The 19,914-nt window shown below is 27.7% G+C and overlaps 2 protein-coding genes across 2 annotated transcripts in view; both read left to right on the plus strand.

The window, feature by feature from the left end:
• LOC107163689 (proton-coupled amino acid transporter-like protein pathetic) overlaps positions 1 to 19,914 on the plus strand; it is a 57,232-nt gene that overhangs the window by 14,436 nt on the left and 22,882 nt on the right. The gene's annotated exons all lie outside the window — the stretch shown is intronic.
• Positions 3,097 to 15,467, plus strand: LOC149054816 (uncharacterized). Its single transcript, XM_089229115.1, has 3 exons — positions 3,097 to 3,199; positions 4,633 to 4,685; positions 14,746 to 15,467. The coding sequence occupies exons 1-3, from the start codon at positions 3,156 to 3,158 to the stop codon at positions 15,048 to 15,050; spliced, it is 402 nt and encodes a 133-aa protein (XP_089085241.1). The 5' UTR covers positions 3,097 to 3,155; the 3' UTR covers positions 15,051 to 15,467.

The raw sequence follows: 19,914 nt of genomic DNA on the forward strand, positions 1-19,914 counted from the left end.
TATTAAATTCTGTTTTCATTGATATTTAATTTATTAAAATTTTTTTAGTATTATAATTGAAATCGATGAACTGAAATATTTAAATAACACTTAACATTTTTTGATTTTATTTTTCACAAAATATCCTTTTATTCATTATTTTTTACAAAAAAATTAAATAATATAATGTCTGACTATATAATTTTTAATTATTATTTATGGGCTTTAGTTTTCATTAAGTCTATGAAAATTCTAGTATACCTTGCAACATATTTCTTTTAAACTATGATTATAATTAATAATCATACCTTTTTCATCATCGTAAAATAATGGTCCTTCTAAAACTGTTTTTTTTTTTTTTAAAGTTATTATGTATCGAACTGCAGAAATACAGCACTATTACAATTTTAATTTTGTCTAAACCTACATAACATAAACTAGACTTTAGCTAAAGACTAAAGTATATTGTTAAAAATAAATAAATACAATTTAACTGACCACAAATGGCAATGCTGTTATCTGTCAATTGCAGTTTCCGACATTGAATAATGATTTAGTTAATAAAGTTTATGAGCAAACATTTGCACTTGTTATACCTAAACTGTGTGAACAATAATAGTGTCGTACACATTTTGATTAGAGCATTAAAAAAGTGTAATTTTATTTTAGTGAGTTGTAAATGTGTAGATTATATCGTCATAAACAGTTTGAAATGTTTGGATTTTAGTTAAACTTGTACAGTAGGTAGCTATGAAAGTTTAGAAATGTTATGTGTTGAAATGATGTGAAACGGTAAGACTATATTGACTATAATAATTTAATATAGAGCTATACTTGTTGTGTATCATTAAAATTACAATTTTGGGTCACTAATTTTAATTTTCCTAACTCTTGATACTAATATATAAAATATTTAATTAAAAAAATATCAGCATGATTGAAAAATAATATTGTTTTTGTTTGTCGATATTTTTTAAAACAATTATGTTATTCTTCTTAATTTAGGCCAATATTATTGTACAATTTTTAATATATAAATTCCATGTATTCCTACTCACGCCTATACTCGAATTATCGGCTGCGGAAATTCCTCTCACGTTCAGAATTGCTGCTAAATGGTATAATATGGTTTGGAATTAAAAATAAGTTTGAAAATATGTTTATTGCAACTCAGTTTAATACGGCAAACGCGTAACATAAATAAGTTACCAAGTAACGACCAATTATACACCTTATACCATATCTTACTAGTGTAATTTATTTCTCGGAGGAATTTTTAAATGTATTTAGACGATTGCATTTATATAGGTACATATGTACTATGTAGATATAAAGGAAATCAGTTTTGGAAGCCCTCCAACTCCGTACAATGTCGCTGTTGCGTTTTTTTTTTTTTGATTTTTTTTATTGATTGTGCACCGACGCTATGATGTAGTGTTCAGTGGGAAAACTATGTGCAGGACACGTTTTACATATTATCATATTATTATAATATACCATAAATATATAATAAAATATTACAACCATAGTGTGTATAACCCACTCATCACAAATCGTACACACTATACTGTGTTGTGCAGTTATTATTGTATCGTGTGCGGCGGTTGTTGTGATGGACAAAATTAAAATATTTTTTTGACTTTGTCCATTGTCGTAATATAGGTAAAAGGAAAAAAATAAAATGTGCAGAAATAAATACGAAAATATTATAATATTATGATATTGATGTAATGTATCACAATAATATTATAGAAACAACGGACATGTTTATAATGTTTTAGACAACAACTGGCAACGACCGACTATACAGCGTTTAACAGAAATATACGACAAAATGTCATATCTTTTATGTGTTTCATTTGTCATACATTTCTGTTACACCCTGTATAGACAGTTATGGGCGTATATTAATATGTGTTGGAATATGCATCTACCTATGTTCTATACCTGTGTATAAGACCACGTGGCGTTTATATATGTAAATGAAAAAACAAAATCGCCGCGCACAAAATTCCGCCGTCGTCCCCTAAAGAGCTAGTATACGATTTATATTATTATTATAATATTAATTTATTATTATCATCTCTCGTAAACAGAATAATTCGCGTGGGTATGGGTTAGACGAACGTTTTCGTCTTCGTGATATCATATCGTGTAGTTATGCGTACAAATTAAAGACAAACCGTTAATTTTATAAAAATTTTATATATTCAAGTCTTTTGTTTTCATTGAGTAACTTATGTGTGAAAAATCAAATTTTCAACTAAAGATGAAATAATAGTCATTTTTATTTATAAATTAATGCCGTTCGATTTTCAACAATAGATTAGTGTGTAACATAAAACTTTAAAAATATTTACAAGGCAGAAAGATTATCATTGGTGGATGTTAGTCGGGGGCATCTTTCTTGCGATAGAGGTATTTTTTGCTAAGTCAAACCGACTCGTTATCCATTAGTGAGTTATTGTTTTATATCATGTTTACATTTTTACGTGTCTTACATATTATTTTATGTTACCATATGTTTTTGGGTTGTTTGGTTGAAATTCAAATATAATATAACCAAGTCATTAGTGGCATTTCATTAATTCAATTTTTTTTTTTTATTAAAAGTTAAAAATATTCGTTATGTAATATAACTTTTAAAAATTCGAAAATATTATCTCTTTTATACCATGTGTCATTTATTCACATTTCAATTCGCATGATAATAAAATATAATTATTATGCTGTTTAATTGAAAAATTGTAATATTTTAATTTGCTATTGTCGACACAAAATAATTTACAGCTATGATATATGTCATTGAACTTTTTAACGTACACTATGATGATGCACACCAGTTGTTATTTCATAAACAAATCCGATTAGCTTAGTAGATTTATATTAAACTATTATTTATCGTTCTAACGTGCATATAATAGACTATATTAATTATTAATATAATATAACGACATCACATTACATCGAATAAATTGGTTAAAAAGCGAGGAGAAGTAAATAGATATAAATCATTATTTTTATTTTTTTATGTGCCATACGCGCCTCATACTCCCGTACATAATTTATTATTTTTATTTTTACAAAATGTAATTTACATATTTTTCTACACTTAATGTTAAAACGGATAGGTAATATAACTACAGGTAGCAGTTGCAACATTTACGACAGCCATCATGGAAATATTACAATATCAATTATTACAACGTTTACTACATAGGTACCTATACCTATTTATATATATCATTATGTCTGTCTGTCTGTCTGTGAGTTATTGCCTTCAATTGAATGTTATAATTAATATATTCACGCTTATTATCATTTATTATAACACTACAACTATTACAAATACTATAGATTATACTGCTACTACCAATAATTATCCCGTTGTGGTAACGGTAATAATTGGAGACCACAACTTTTTAGTTTTTACGATGTGTTATATTATGATATTCATTGACGTACCTCCTATTGTTTCCGCACTCTCGCATAATATTGAATTATATACGTACGTACTATATTACGGCGTAAATTTGAATAATTTTATTTTATTATTTTTGCATATTATAATATGACAAATCACGTATTGATGTGAATAATAATTTAAATCATAATAACCCTTGCACGTCAATTGATTGCTATGCATATCCGATGTTATCGTGCGTGTAAATCGCCGGAAGTTCGACAGATTAATCGTCTATAGTTCCGCAGAGATTATCACTTTTTTTCTACATTGTTGTGCGGCTCGCAGCCCGCAGGTCACTAAATTGTATGATTTTCCATTTACACGCGAAATTATAAATGTTGCGTTTTTTTTTTCATTGTAGAGTATACACTTATGTCGTACATTAATTATACATTAATTTTATTATCGTAATACCGATCGACAGATGTGGAGTCTAGTATTATTAAAAATGTAAACCATGCTGCAGATACCCGCATTTTGATCACTTATTAATGTTATTATTATATATTCTGCAGATTAAAGCCAATTCTTGATGTACCTATATATAATATATAGATTATATACATGGTGATTCTTTTAAGTGGGTTCACTAATTATCTCGAAAAGTATTTACTTTTTTCAAAATATTTTTTTACATAGTTTCAAGTTGTTAAAAAACCAACGTAGCAGAATATGAAATTTAAACTCTATGTTGTCATTCGAAAAAGTAAAAAACTTAAAAAATGATAAGTATAAAAAATATTTTTTTAATAAAAACGTTGATTTTTTAACAACTTGAAACCATGCAAAAAAATTTATTTCGAAAAAAGTAAATTCTTTTCGAGATAATTAGTGTACCCACTTAAAAGAATCACCCTGTATAATATACAGTTTTTATATTCAATTAAAATTTCGCCATTTGTACGGAACATTATACATAATATTTTTAAAATGTATCGAATTAACTTTACGATTTTTACCAAAGTCTATAAATGCTCTATTTAAGCTATTATTCATTTAAACAGTTTTCGATACATTTTTATTTTTATCTAGTACACTCCTTTATTACCATATCTAAATCACTAGCTATGTTTCATGGTTATTATTTTGAAATTTATATTTTGATTATCTTTGTTATGTTTTGATAATTGTTGAGCTATCACTATAAGCAGTTAATAATAAAAAAAATCTATTTTTTTAATTTGCAGAGCGAACAAACTGAAAATAATGCTTGTGTTTCAATTTAGTAATAACTACTATAGTAAGTTTCATTCGGTAACGTAATTCGATTTATTTCCTTTTTTTTTATTACGATTCCGTTGCACGTTAACGTCATGTATAATATTATAATATCAATTATCAATACACTTAGGTTTTGAACATTCTCAGATCCTTTCGGTTACAGTGGCTTGTATGTGTCTAAGTTTTACTCTGAAAACAATTGTTTTAACTTAAGTTAAACACGGGTGGGTATTGATAGAAGAAAAATAAGTGTAGAGAAGAAATGAAATCAATAACGATAAAAAGTCGATCTCAATAAGTAAACATGACAAAAAATTTAAAGTCATTTTTAAAACTGTCACATATTCACAGTAGGTGTGTAGAAAGTACATTAACACTTCTAAATTCCTAAGTTGCGCTTGTAAAAAAAAAAATAAATTAAAAAATCCACCGTTTTTTGAATTTCCTTTAGGTACCAAAACCCCTAAATTGCACTATAATATATTTTTTAAATGGATCTGTTACTGTACTATTAAGATGATTAAAAATCCGAAATCGAATTTTCGAAACGATACATATACTGTTGCAGACTGTTTGAATCATACTTAATAAGTATTTACAGGAATTCAATAAAATTATCTATCTCTTGCAGTGAAACTTGTAACTTTTTGCGATACCATTTCCACACTGAAATCTACAATATTGCTATGAATTAATTATCTGGCCCAAGTTTTTTATTTTTTTGTCAAATTAGATAATAATATTTCGTTTAAAGTTTCTCATTAGTTAAAAAGGCTCTCATCAGTATAAGGACGCGTTGCATTTGTGTTCCTTTATATTTAATCCACTTTTATAGCACTTTAAATATACCTAGGTATAATAAACAACGAACCAACAAACCAACCGCATGTGCCTCGTGTCCCGCCCTACACACGTTATTAAAAATCCTAAATTTTATTTTATGAAAATAATAAAAGAGACATCAACGTTTTTCGTCGTGTAAACAAAACGACAATGTTTACAATCAACAGTGCCCGGATTATTAGTTATTACTTCCACGGCTGTAGGGCAGACCATCTGTGGCGATGCAGCAATTATTATGATTTTGGTCCATTCTCGTGCAGTTTCAAGGATTTTTATTCACACTCTCATTAACCGATGACTATATACTATATATATAAAAACATATACGTCGACATTTATGTGCTTTATGATGTTTACATCTGATAATCTATTGTTGCTTGAAATATTTTTGATTTATTATTTCCTTGTGCAGAGATTTGGTGAATTGGTATTCGTTTTCTACAAATTTGAAATCTCAAATCGGTCACAGATAGTTATAAATAATTTATACTGAATACTCGATTATAGGTACCTACAATACTTATGAAACCATAAATGTAAATAGGGGGGGAGGTGATTGGGTGGGCTAAGCTTTTTTTCGAAATCAAAATCGGAACACGTTCTTGTTGTATTATTGCTCGTACTATATATTGTGCATGCGGTACCAATATTATAACACTTTAACGTATTTGTTATGCATTTTTCACCACGCAATTTAAACATTTGTAAAACATTTAAATAACTATTCGCATATTATAATATATCACAATGTGTTAGGGTCTCTGTGTACATTAGGTTAGATGTTTTAGGTTTTGATGTAAGATCACGTGCTCTGTATAGTGTATATTATACACGTCCATTGAATTTTAATTTCTAATGAATTTGTTTAACACACGATGACTATAATAGTATGCAAATATTTATTATATAATTATACTGGCACACGGAGTCGTCACGTAGTTTATCAACTATAATTATAGGTACGTACCTATGTATGGAATAAAAAAAAAAAGACGGAGATATCGATAAATTGATTCAATATTTATGATAGTTGCCGATTGTACTTGCAGTGTACATATTGTATGTGTATTAATGCAGCGTGTAGGTCTCGTTGATCAGGTTAGGTTATTCGTTTAATAATATGCGTATTGTTGACCTCTTCCAGCCATCTTCTTTGCGATAACACACGAGTTAACTGGTTAATGGCAAAACTTAAATTTCTTATAACGGCGTTTGTCGATCTGGCAAACTTAAACGTAGGTGTTCTGCCAAAATTAACATCATTTATTGTCCGTTAGTAGTGGGTGTTGCTTGCAGGTGTGTGGAGCCAGGATTCTTTTTTTTTCTAGGAGGGTGATTTAATTTTATATTTAAATGCAACATGTGGGAGGGGGCTTAGCACACTCTCCATTCACTTTATCACAAATGACAAAACATATTTTTTAGAAATCTAAATCATATTATTATATTTTAATACCCTCTCTAATGTTTTTTGTAATTATTTTTGCTTACATTTTATTTATTAAGGCTTTGAATACATATGGCTGATGGGTGGGGGGGGGGTGTGTTGAAGTGCCTAAAATACCCTCATGAATATATATTATACGCCACTGGACTGCATGTCACCTATTAATCTATAAAACAACTTTACCAAACTTGATAATATCTTTGTAAAGCGGGTAAAACAAACAAAATAGTATGCGAATTAAGTGTCTTACAGTATAATATAATACAGATTACTATTGGTACGATGAAACCGGCCAATTGCTTGTGCTGCAGAGAATATGCAGGTATATAAATCACGGTAACAGGTATACCGATAAACTCTTGCAGTCTGCAGCATATACGAGAAACTGTCCATTGTGTATTGTTAACTGGTTTTTTATGTATATATTGGTAAACCGTTACTTTTGTTTTAACAAAACGTTTAAGACGACACAGGAAAAAAAACTGTGCCGAGCACAAAATCAAATACATTAAACATTAATAGATGATCGACCTGTAGCTAAATACAATATATAAAATGCCATTATTGTAAACGTATTTACGATAACAATGCTTTATTTTAAACTGAAAAATTTACCTAAATATATATATATATATATATATATATATAGGCGTCTGATCTGATAAAAATAAAATACATAATACATCGGTAATCGTCGTGCAAAATGGTTGAATGATCAATTTTAAATTTGTGTAGGTACATCTAAAATTTTTTTCCAAGTTGTCGCGATTTGCCAGACAGCTCAGCGTTGTACCTATTCAAAATGTGTTCAAGCGAAAAATTAAAAAAAAATTAGATTTTTACTAATCTAAAATATTATAAAAATGTTCATTTGACCGCTTTTTTCATCACGACGTGACGGCAACGATAATATTTGAACACACAAAGGGGAAATTTAAAAAAAAATAAATCATAAATTCTCAGTAAAAATAATCAGTTAATTTTTGTGATTTTGAAGAATAATGGTTCATAATAATCAAAAATTATTGGACCAAATATTTTCTTATTTAAGTGTTTATTAAATAAGGAAACGATGGGAGCAATATTTTTAAAAATCTTGTATACACCAGTTGCTTGACTTATAAACAATTTAAATTGGGTTCTTTATTATTATTAACTATTATAATAATGAAATAATTTCCAATTATAAAACATAAATGTGTGGTAAATAATGGTGTATGCATAAAAACTTTTTGTCAAAACTAAAACAAGTATGCCGAAATAAGATAATGTGTGCAGTAAAAAATCATTCTGTTTAAAGTTTATTCTACACGATCGACAGAAAACAATTACTATTCGTCGGATTAAAAAAAAAAAAAAATGTTGAAAATGTGTTACTTGAGTTTAAACATTTACGTTTCACAATATTTTTATTGGCTCAGTTTCTTTTATTTGGAAGCCAAAAATATTTGAGATTTTTTCCATTGCTGCTCTACTGACCGTAAATAATAATCAAAACAAAATAAATTAACAAAACGATTATTTTTAATTTTCCATACACTGCACTATTTTCTTTAGAGTGTATAAAAAAAACTGTTATTTTAATATTGTAAGTATATATTCATTATAATATGCGTTTAAATAAAATAATTTACAACGCTATTGTCGGTATCACATTCACTGATCGTTTTATAAAATATTACATAAATCTTTTAACCTTTGTTAAACTAACTGTCGTATTGATGACTGACAACAGAAGCTATTTTTCAGTAAAACTATTTTTGCTTAATATCTTTTTGAATATTTAGTAGAAAAATAAAAACAAACGTAAATTATTGAAGAAACACGTGTTAAATATTTTTACCTGGTTTTATAATAACGTCTGTATTCAGCAAATTTAAATAAATAGAAAATATACCTCAACAATTTATAATCTTTATGTTTGATTAATAATTAAATGATATTCAAATTTAATATTATTCAAGTACTTGGTATATTATTGTTATATGCTGGGCACAATGAATCTTTTATTAGTTTTTAAAAATAAAGTAGTTAATGTATTAGTCTGTTAAGAACGGCTACTTGAGATTACTATATAATAGAATATGTGTTTGGCTTGAATGGTGGAAATTTGCTCAAATGTTGTGTATACATATTTGTTCATTACATAATATTCTTGCTGCAACTGTAATAAAAATAATTTTGCTCAATTTTATATATTAAATTATGTTACTCGAGTAAATTTGTGTAATAATGAAGTATCGATAAATTTGATTATAATTTTTTTTCTCTATATTAAATTATCTACGGTACGTGCGTTGTCAACCGATTATCGCTATCTAACCAAATTATGTCGTAGCAATAGTGCGTAGTCATAGAGATTGCCAATAGTATATTATGTCACCCATCCAAATCACTCTTTTTTTTTCCCAAATATATAAGTGGAGATGTACATTATTTTTAAAGCTGTAATTAAAAAACTATTTCGTGTGAAATTTCAAAATCAATTGTTGAAATAATAAAATTATGATATTAAAATTTTAAAATGTGATAGTTTGAAATTTAAAATGTTTAGGACGCTTAGGTATTTAAAATTTAAAAAACGCTCTTATTGTAAATAAAAATATATTTCGCCAATTTCACTACCTACAGAAGTTCAGCTCACTCATATTGTGATACTGATTTCCACCATAAATATAATATATCTTATCGTGTACAATTATATTAGATTTTTATTAGAATTTTAGTTTTACATTTTTTAAATTCTTATGGACTTTTATGATATACGGTCGTCTAATTTTTTAGTATTTTTGGTGCATTTTATTCATTTTTCCACTTTTTCACATACTTTCTTTTTTTTGTTGAAAGTTACACATGCAGTTTCCATTAGCTTGTTGATTATCAACGTTCATTGGCCTTTTTTTGTTGTCACGTAAACTAGAAATATGACAAAAAAAAAAAAGAAATTTTACTAAAAGTAGTATTTTTAATATTAATATTAATATTTAGTTAAATAAAAATTTAATAATTTAAATGATAATAATAAATAATAATAATACAATATAATGGTTTTAATAATTTTTGTATCAAAACATTATTTATTAATTTTTACAGTAAAATAAACATTTTTAATTTCATTTTATGCATTTTTAAAATATATTTTTATATCATCGAGTTCTGGGACCTATTTATAATATATAAAAGCTGAACTTTATCAATATTATAGTTAATGATCTACAGAATGAACCCAAGTTTTAGGTATGTTAGGCCTAAAGTGCCCGTTGCATTTGGACGTAAAACGAATGTAGGCACTCATCTACAGGCAAAGCCAAAATGTTTGTAAACACGGTCGAGGTATAAAGGTACATTAGAATCAGAAATCAATATAAGGTTCTCAATATGAATACGATTTTTTTTTTGTGGTTCAATGTCATTCTTTTACTTTCAGAGCCAACGATGAGTAGTTTAGGCATTTTGAACTCTTTTAAAGTAGACATATTGTTGTACAATGACTTTAGTGTAGGTATATCTATTCCACTACAATTTGTATACTCGTTAATAGATTGTATAGGTTACCTGAGTCCTGAAGTACATAATTACAATATATATTTTGCTTAAATATAAATTATATAAATCTATGCGCACATTTTAGTATGATATAATATTTGAATACATTTTGGACTTTATATTATTACCATTGTTATAATAATATACTATTATTAATAAGACGAGTTATAAGGTATTTATATGAGCTATGGCCTAGTTCATGGATTAATAACAAACGCATTCTAGAGGACTCGATTATAAAATTGAACTTTTTTTTAAACGTTAAAATCAGAAACCAATAAGCTCTCGTTTAATAGTTACATAATATTGCGCTTTATATATACTTTTGAAAAATTACGCATCGAGATTATTATAAAAAATAATTTAATACTATTTTTCTTATTGTCTAACGTCATAAATATGGTCTAGAGATCTCCTAAAATAGGGGGAAAAAAATTTCTGAGGTTCCGTTAATGAACGGTCTCCTCTTCACGTTATTCATGTTTGTATATTTTCTATGTTATCCTTGTTACTTAATAAAAAACAATAGGTTACTTACCTATTGTTTTTTATTGTAAACAGATTGAATATATTTAAACAAATATAAAAAAAAACTGGTACCTATATTAAGTTTACTTTTATCCAAGATGATTGTGTTTAGAATATTATATTCATGTCGGATTATGGCTAACCTATATATAATCCGGAAACATGGCTTTGGTTGCTCCGATGGAAACCCTCGAAATGATCTAACCAGTATATTATATATACCTACTTTCTGCATGTCGGGTACTATATAATTATTGTACATATTTGTGTTATATATCAGCTCGGCGATCGATATTCGATATTATATATATTCATATACTTAACGGAGTCTAGAGTGCACATTGAAGCCCCAAAAACCGTATAGGTACGATTTAATATAATATAACGATGAAGGCGTAAAAGACATATACATAATACTATTAAGTCGAAACCTATATTTTACACAAATAATAATATAGTCGTGTAACACATTCCACTGCATATGAAGCTCGTTTTTCATCGAAGAAAATATGAACTTTTTTGTTACAAATATTTTTTACTTTAAGACCCGCAGCCTCAATTGCAGAGCTATAAGTACTTGATTAGAAGATTTACCTGTGTTTTATATCAGTGTAACGTGTACTTTGTTTTGAAAGTGTAGCGAAACAGCGAAATGTCGATTGTTTTCAAAATAAAGTAGTCAGTAGTCACCGCGCGTGTATATACATTTTCAATAATTTGACTTAATTATTATCTATATTATATTAAAATATAGTTATTTTTCATTTATTTTTTAACTCTGTCGATGCTCTAATAACTTGTGATAGTTTATAACGTATATTATTATAATAACCAGCAGAGCCGTATTTATGATTTTGGGCGCCTCTTCTACATTGTTTATTATTAATTGTATAACTACTTAGTAAGTATTATTAATCATAGGGATTTATGGTATCCAATTTAGTTTAAAAAAAAAACCAGCAAATGCAGTGACTGGTAAATAATATTAACATACTCATATTATAATAGGTATAACAAATAACAGAATATAGTTAATATACTAATATATTATGAATACATAAAATATATAGCATAATATGAAATATTTTATATAATTTTTATTCCAGTTTATTTTAATAATAATAATATATAATATATTTGAATTATTAATATGACTTATAATTTTTCAAAAAACTATTTTATAGTTTCCTTAAAAATATTGACAATCAGGGGAGGGGAATAATTGCCGCTCCGAACCACCCTTTAATACGGCCCTGATTACAACGTGAACGTTCGAATAACAATTTATCATTATAATATAAAATATTTTAATCGTCATAATTCAAAAGTGTACTTATCCGTCTTGTGTATGATGCATAATTAATTAATGAGTAAAGACAATAGATTATTCTTTGATAAACCGCAAAGAGGCCTTTTTATACCAACCATTTTTATATATAGAAAAAAACGGAACAAACAGTTTTAGATAGATACTAAATCCAATACTTTTTTAAATTAATATATTAAATTTACTCTAAAATTTAAATAATGTTGAATAAGCTTTATGTTTTTACATCACACGTCTTATTTGGATTGTAGTTTTTGTTGTAACTTTAGAAAAATGGTCAAGTATTCTTACTCTATTTGGATTGATGTTGATTACTCATCATTTTCTAAATTACAATTTATCAGTTCATCACAATTCACTATCAACATTCGTTTCACGAAAACTGCTATATTTAATATCTTTCAAACTTCAAATTTTAAACTGTAGTTCTATATTATATTGTTATTATATTTTATAGAATATGTTAAAATTGCACGCCATTTAATTGTTTGCTCATATAGTTAAAATCATATCTTTGTTTGTTTTAAATTTTAGTTCAATTTACCTCTACTGATCTAGGTTAAAGGTTTTTATTTTTTTAAATTTTGTTGTTGAGTTCGATGGTTATCGTGTATCGTACTTTCTATAATAAAAAAACGTGAACGCCACCGTCGTCGTCGATAAAATTATATTATAATCGTCGTTTTCAGTCTTTTGCAAACAGACTATAATTCGATTCAAGACTGTAGCCCTTAGGTCACCAGTTCACCACTCACCAAATGTCAACATATCATAATATATGCACATTGACACATTGTAGGTATATGTATATTGTATATATACATATGTATATGTATATTAAAATATTATTCATTTCAGACGACGTCGGTTAAACAACAAACGGTATGAATCAGAGTATTCATAATAATATGTGTGAGCTTTTGTATTTACGAGATTAATTAAAACCAAACGATACTAATAGGCGCCTATTATGGTGTGATGTATATAATTCACTAATATAGATAGCGATCGAAATGTATATTTTAATCATCTCTGTTATATTTTGATAATTGTTGAGCTATCATAGTTACACCAGAAGCTAATGATAATTAAAAAAAAGGAAAAAAATACAGACAGCGATCGCTCTCATTGCAGTGGCGAATGCTGATTTCGGTTATGCTCATTTATAATAATGTATTATAGTTATTTTTAATTTATAATTAATAAATGATACTTTAATAATTTTAATTAAGACTTGAATAAAACTCTTAACTAAAATAATTTACCTTCATATTTTTTCTATAATATATAAATGAAATCAATTCTTCTTTCTTTTTCAACACATTTTTTCGTCACTTTATTGTAAAAATCATGGCTCATTTTAAGTCTTTTAATATTTTTTTCTCAATCGATAATATTGCAAGAGAAGATAGTCCATATTGACCTTGTGTAAACCTACAAAATGTTATTATTCTTTTGAGGTAAGATTCGCTCTTGTTTGTGCTATTAATTTTTTTTTTTTTTTTTTATTATTTTTTATTAGCCTTCAGTCAACTACTATTATGGCTCAACAGTTACAATATTTATAATGATACAATAAGTTAAGTTAGCCTAAAAGGAATGATCAAAATGTAATAAAAAGATAAGATAACAAATTAAATATATATATATCTATAAACTAAGAAATATGGATAATTAAATTGTAGATAAGCTTTGATATAAAATGAAAAGATAAAAAGGAGAAAAAGCAAAACCCAATCGCTATGGGCAGAAACGTTTATTAATGATCTCCGTAAGGATATTGATTAGAGGGGTAATTAGAGAATTAAAATTAGAAATAAATTCAGATAAAAACTTTTGAATGGAATCCATGGGAGGAGTTCCCGTTTTGGTCGCTGCAGCATAGGGTGCTATTAATTAATCTCGTAAATTTACAATTTTATTAACATAAAACGTGAAATTAACGACATGTACTCGCACAGTCGAATGGCGTATTGGAAAACGAAACGGTTTATTGTTTTCCTTTGTATTTATGGGACGTGTGGGTAGTACTTGTTTATGTATATGTTACGGTGAATGATGTAAACGTGGTAAAAGACGTCATTCCCCGGTAAATGACATCATTTACCTAAAAATTGGTAAACGTTGTAAATTCAGACATTCTCCGGTTATTGTCGTCAATCACCAGTTTAATTGGAGAATGATGTTTAAAAAAAATTTCAAAGCTTGATGTCGGTACAACTGTTCGTGTCCCAATATTAGATGTTGATAGAGCACGTGGTTCTCCGCGTAATTTACTTGCTGTTATTATTTCATGCGAAGATGACATGTATAAATTATGTAAGGTAATTTTAATTTGATAATGTTTATTTAATTTAAATTAAATAAATACCCGAATGTTTGAACCAGGTACAGAATATGGGGTGTTGAAACACAAATATACACGAGCACAAATTTCTCCGTGTAAAGAAAAATTCCTAGAGCTAGATGAAGCCATGAAAAAAATTAAAGACAGGGAAATAACATTAAGAGAAGCTGCAGCAGGACATGGAATGCTGGTCATCAAGGATTTAATCGATGCAACTGCAAAACTGGTTGTGGTACTTAAAAAATTGATTGCAATGCAGCAGAAATGTTGTGCAATTCAAAATGTCATGTTAACCAAAATTGTACAAATAAAAATTGTATTAATAATAAATCATTATTATAAATAGTACCTACCTATAGTAAAAAATCAGTGTATTATTTGAGATTTATCATCATTTACCACTAGTTTTGGTAAATTACATCAATGACCGGTGAAAGATGTACATTTGAATTTAAAATTTGGTTTTTTACATCATTTACCTACTTAATCGAATCAATTTGGTAAAAGACGTCATTCACCGGAGAATGACGACATTCACCAATATTCATCTTTTACCGTAACATATATATATATATGTTCATAATAATGCGTTGACCTTTGCTGCGCAAACAATAAATATTTACATTCCTGTGTAGACCACGTGGTCGCCGCAAGACGTGTCACGCACGTGAGCCTTTGTCACATAAATAGTATTATTTTAGTCCACACTCGTAATTAATGTGATTGCTCGTGTTGATCAATTTTCAAGCAAACGCGGTTATATAATAACAGCCGTCCGATGAAATCGATAATATAATATAATTACATAATGTGTTCACAATATGGATTGTGACAATAATATACCATACAATTATTCATTATACATCATAAACTTCTATTCTTCGACAAAAATTAATAACATTAATTTATTCGTTGTGGTTCAATGTTATGCTTTATGTTTTATATTATTATTATAATTAATATATTGTTACTGATTTCAACGAAATTCGCACATTTTCGTATCAATATTTTTATTTTTATTTGGGATAGACGACATATGGCCATATGGGTACAAGTACTGCAGATACAAGAAAAGAACATTATAATATTACAATTTTTAATTTAAATATCACAATAAACACTAAATAATAATTAATGTATATACAATTATAGTAGATATGACAATATAAGTGGGTACACATTTTAATGAAAAATTGGTTTACCAGATAAATATTCTTTGAAAAGGGTTGTTTTGGCCGTAATTGGTTGAGTGTGTTCTGATATGAAAAGTGAAGCATGTTCTGATGAAGTTATATTGCGGTATTTGAAATATGCTCTAATGATGTCATAAAGCCATTTATCAACTTTGAGAGAGAAGAAAAATCTGCGTTTTTTCATCGTTAATAAAGTATTAAGATTGTCACTATTTTGTATAATATCGTTTATAGCTTTATTTCCTATGTGTTTGCAGTAGAATTACCTGCAAGACTACACAACTCATAGCGAAACAATTGATCTGTGTCGTAGCGTCGTTTATATCATACGTATTTTGGATAACTTTAATAAATACAATTAAAGTTATCAGTTTGAGAACATGTATTTTAGATTCTGAACGAAGTGATGAATGTATTGATTTTACAATGATGTTTTTTTTTTTTTTTTGTTTGTTTTTGAGTCTGTGTACAGCATAATACTAGTCGAAAGGTCGAAATAACGCTTCAATTTCAAACTTTGGGAGTGGTTCCGATGTAAAAGTGAATATCCTTGGTGTATTATAGAGGTCAAAAGTAAATATTTTCCAACAGTTTTCAAAAAAATCGAGAAAAACAAAAAAAAAAAAATGACAGAAAAACGGGAATTTTTACGCAAAACCCATTTTTGGACCAAATCGATTTTTTTATAAAGGTGTAATTCAAAAACTGTAAATACTTTAAATTTTCACCAAATGTTAATGTTAGTGATATCTATATACAGTTTAATTTTCAAAAAATTTTGACTTTTTTGAGTTATTTATAGACCACTGAAATATTCGATTTTTTTGAGAATTTTTTTTTTTGAGGTGTCTGTAAAAAATGTTGGACAACCAAAACACATGAAAATTTAATACAAGGTTCCTTATGAGTTGTTCTAATTGTAGCTAAAAAAAATTAAAAATCGTAAGTCACCATTTTTTTTAATAAGCGTTTACAGTTAAAATTTTTACGAAATCTGTCGAAAACGTGAAAATTTGCAAGTAATTTTGAAGTTGAAAAATCATAAAATTTGTTGTGTTTATAATTATTTAGGATTAAAAATACAACTCTAAGTTTTCTATTAGCTTTCCTTCAAGTAGCTATATAGAAAACTTGAAACATCATTATAGGAAAAATTTTAGGTGCGTTTGAATTTTAAATTTTTACGAAATAGCATAACGATTTATCCTCAAACGATTTTAAATATTTGTAATTATTCAAAAAATATAAGTCGTAGATACTTGAAAATTTCACAAGTTATTAAGATTGGCATTTTCTTTACATGATTTAATTTTCAAAATATTTTGAATTTTTGCGAGATATTTATAGACAACTGAAATTTTCAATTTTTCTGAAAATTTTCTTTTGAAGTGTCGATAAATTTTTTTGGCCCAATCAAAATACTTGAAAATTTAATACAAAGTTCCTCATAAGTTATTCTTATAGTGATTAAAAAATTATAAAAATACATAGGCACAATTTTTTTTTATTAGCATTTACAGCTAAAATTTTGACTAAATACATAAAAATTACGGCAATATTCAAATTATCTTAGTTAGAAATTCATAAAAGTTTTTCTTTTTAAATCTATGAATTTGAAAATTTAATACAAGGCTCCTATCATATTTTTACAATAGCAGTTGAAAAATAAAAGAAATATATATGCATAATTTTTTTTAAAAAGCGTTCAAAGTTTGAATTTTGACAAAATACGTAAAAATCATGATAATTCACAAATTATTTTTAACTAGAAATTTATAAAGTATTTTCCTTTTATATCTAAGATTTGAAAAAGTAATGCAAGGCTCCTAACATATTTTTACAGTAGCAGTTGAAAAATAAAATAAATATATAGTCACAAAAAGCATTTACAGTTCAAATTTTGACTAAATACATAAAAATTACGGCAATGTTCAAATTATCTTAGATAGAAATTCATAAAAGTTTTTTTTTTTTAATTCTAAGATTTGAGAATTTAATACAAGGTTCATAATATATTTTTACAATAGCAGTTGCAAAATAAAAGAAATACATAGCCACAATTTTTTTGTACAAGCATTTAAATTTAAATTTTGACAACATACTTAAAAATCACGAAAATTCGCAAATTATTTTAAGCCAGAAATTCATAAATTTTTTTTTTTAAATCTAAGATTTGAAAATTTTTAATAATCTATAATGTATCCTAGACAGATAAACCGTCTCCGTTCAGAATCGTTTTTCGTATACAATGGTACCTATCATTGCATTCAAATTTAACCTACCCTAGTCAGAGGTCCACCCCACCCCCTAATGTACAGCAGAGCGACATCCACTTACCCGCTTTTTTTTCATTTAATTGTTAAAAACAATTGGTTATAGTGCTATAAAAAATGTTAAAAGTCGCTACGACACTGGTAAAGTTCTTCGCACTATGATGTCGTGGCGGAATTTCGGTAATTTTGCTGTAAATATACAGAGCGACTAGAGCGAGCAAAGACGGTCCAGTTTTTGCTACATCGTACGCGTTTTTGTGGTGTCCTCTTGTGATGAATTCCGGTCGTTATTATTATTTAATATATTATTATTATTGTGACCAACGTGGCGTGAAAATCTTCTATGCACTCTTTACAGATATTATAATAAATTGTATGCATATCGAACGAAGCAGTCCGAACGATAAAAAAAATATAGTATGGAAAACGATATTTTTTTTCCTAGAAAATAATTTATCGCACCCCGGCGGAATTCGTGTGCACGAAATTGCCACGAATTATGTACTCGTGCGATTACACATTAATATCATAATGATATTCTTTAACAAAAAATTTCTTAACTAGATACCTTACCTATTTATATACATATGAATATATATGTATATGTAAAGTGCCGTATGAAAGTTGATACGATAAAAATTGAATGCAACGTCGTTGCTCGTGCAGATATTGTCCGGATTGAATATTGACGTTATCTCGGCGAGGAAAATGATGATTGCCTGCTGTATAATGTTCGAAATTTAGGCTCGAAAATAGCGTAGGTACGTGTGTTGATGTATCGCGCGCGTGTGGTTTATCGCGTAGAATTCGCCAACATAATTATTATAATATTATTTTATCTTACTGCGTTGTTAAAAAAAAAGAAAAAAGAACTTTAAATATAACCATTATATCACCACACACACACACACACACAAGAGACTCGCTTTGGGATCAGCGCAAAAAGTGTCGATTTGTGTAACGTAATATGAATCTTATATAATATGGGCTAAGTGGAACATAACAAAGCATGAAACCTGCAATACCTAAGAGTCAATGAAAAATGTTTGTTTTCTACCATCTTTAAAAAAAATTTTTTTACGAAATTTGTGTATTAATTGTATTATAACCGAAGTGGTCAGTCTTATAACCGAACTATTTGGAATTTGGATTCGCCCTGAGACCATTCCCTACGATTTTGAGTCATTTGAACGGCGTTCACTGTACATAATATATCAATGTGCGTAATAAATACACGAGACCACAACGACGTTCGTCAACATAACCATGCGAGTGCGGTATACCACCATATAATATATATATATATATATAATATATACCGCTGCATACCATAGTACATGGTGGTTTAGCTCTATACATACACCGTGGTTGTGATTATTATTATAATTATCACATTATATTTTTGTCTGATACACACGATGATATTGCTCGTGAAAACGTCCTTGGCGACGACCCACAATAATAAAACCGCGTACTCCGCGTGTCCTTCAACTTGTGTCCGGACCATCCGAAATAATAATAATAATAATATATTATGCCGCCTACGCCAGAGGAGGTATCTTCAGCTAAGCAGAATAATACGCATTGAAATATATTATACATAATAGCGGTCTTTGTACAGCGTGCGGCTCATTATAATATTATACAGGACGATTCTTTCAACACCGCGCCAACCATAGGTTATTACGCACCAAAGCATAATAATACTATGTATTATTATAATCTATACGGCTGATATTTATTT

Source organism: Diuraphis noxia, unplaced genomic scaffold (genome assembly GCF_037042655.1).
Source record: "Diuraphis noxia isolate RWA-SAM2 unplaced genomic scaffold, SU_Dnox_SAM2 contig0005, whole genome shotgun sequence".
Lineage (NCBI taxonomy): Eukaryota > Metazoa > Arthropoda > Insecta > Hemiptera > Aphididae > Diuraphis > Diuraphis noxia.

Excerpts from the sequence above, each read along its gene's own strand:
- LOC149054816 (XM_089229115.1), top strand. The coding sequence starts at position 3,156 with ATGGAAATATTACAATATCAATTATTACAACGTTTACTACATAG. Across the intron at positions 3,200-4,632 it reads TTACAACGTTTACTACATAG|AGCGAACAAACTGAAAATAA; the intron begins GTACCTATACCT and ends TTTAATTTGCAG. Across the intron at positions 4,686-14,745 it reads ATTTAGTAATAACTACTATA|GTACAGAATATGGGGTGTTG; the intron begins GTAAGTTTCATT and ends TGTTTGAACCAG.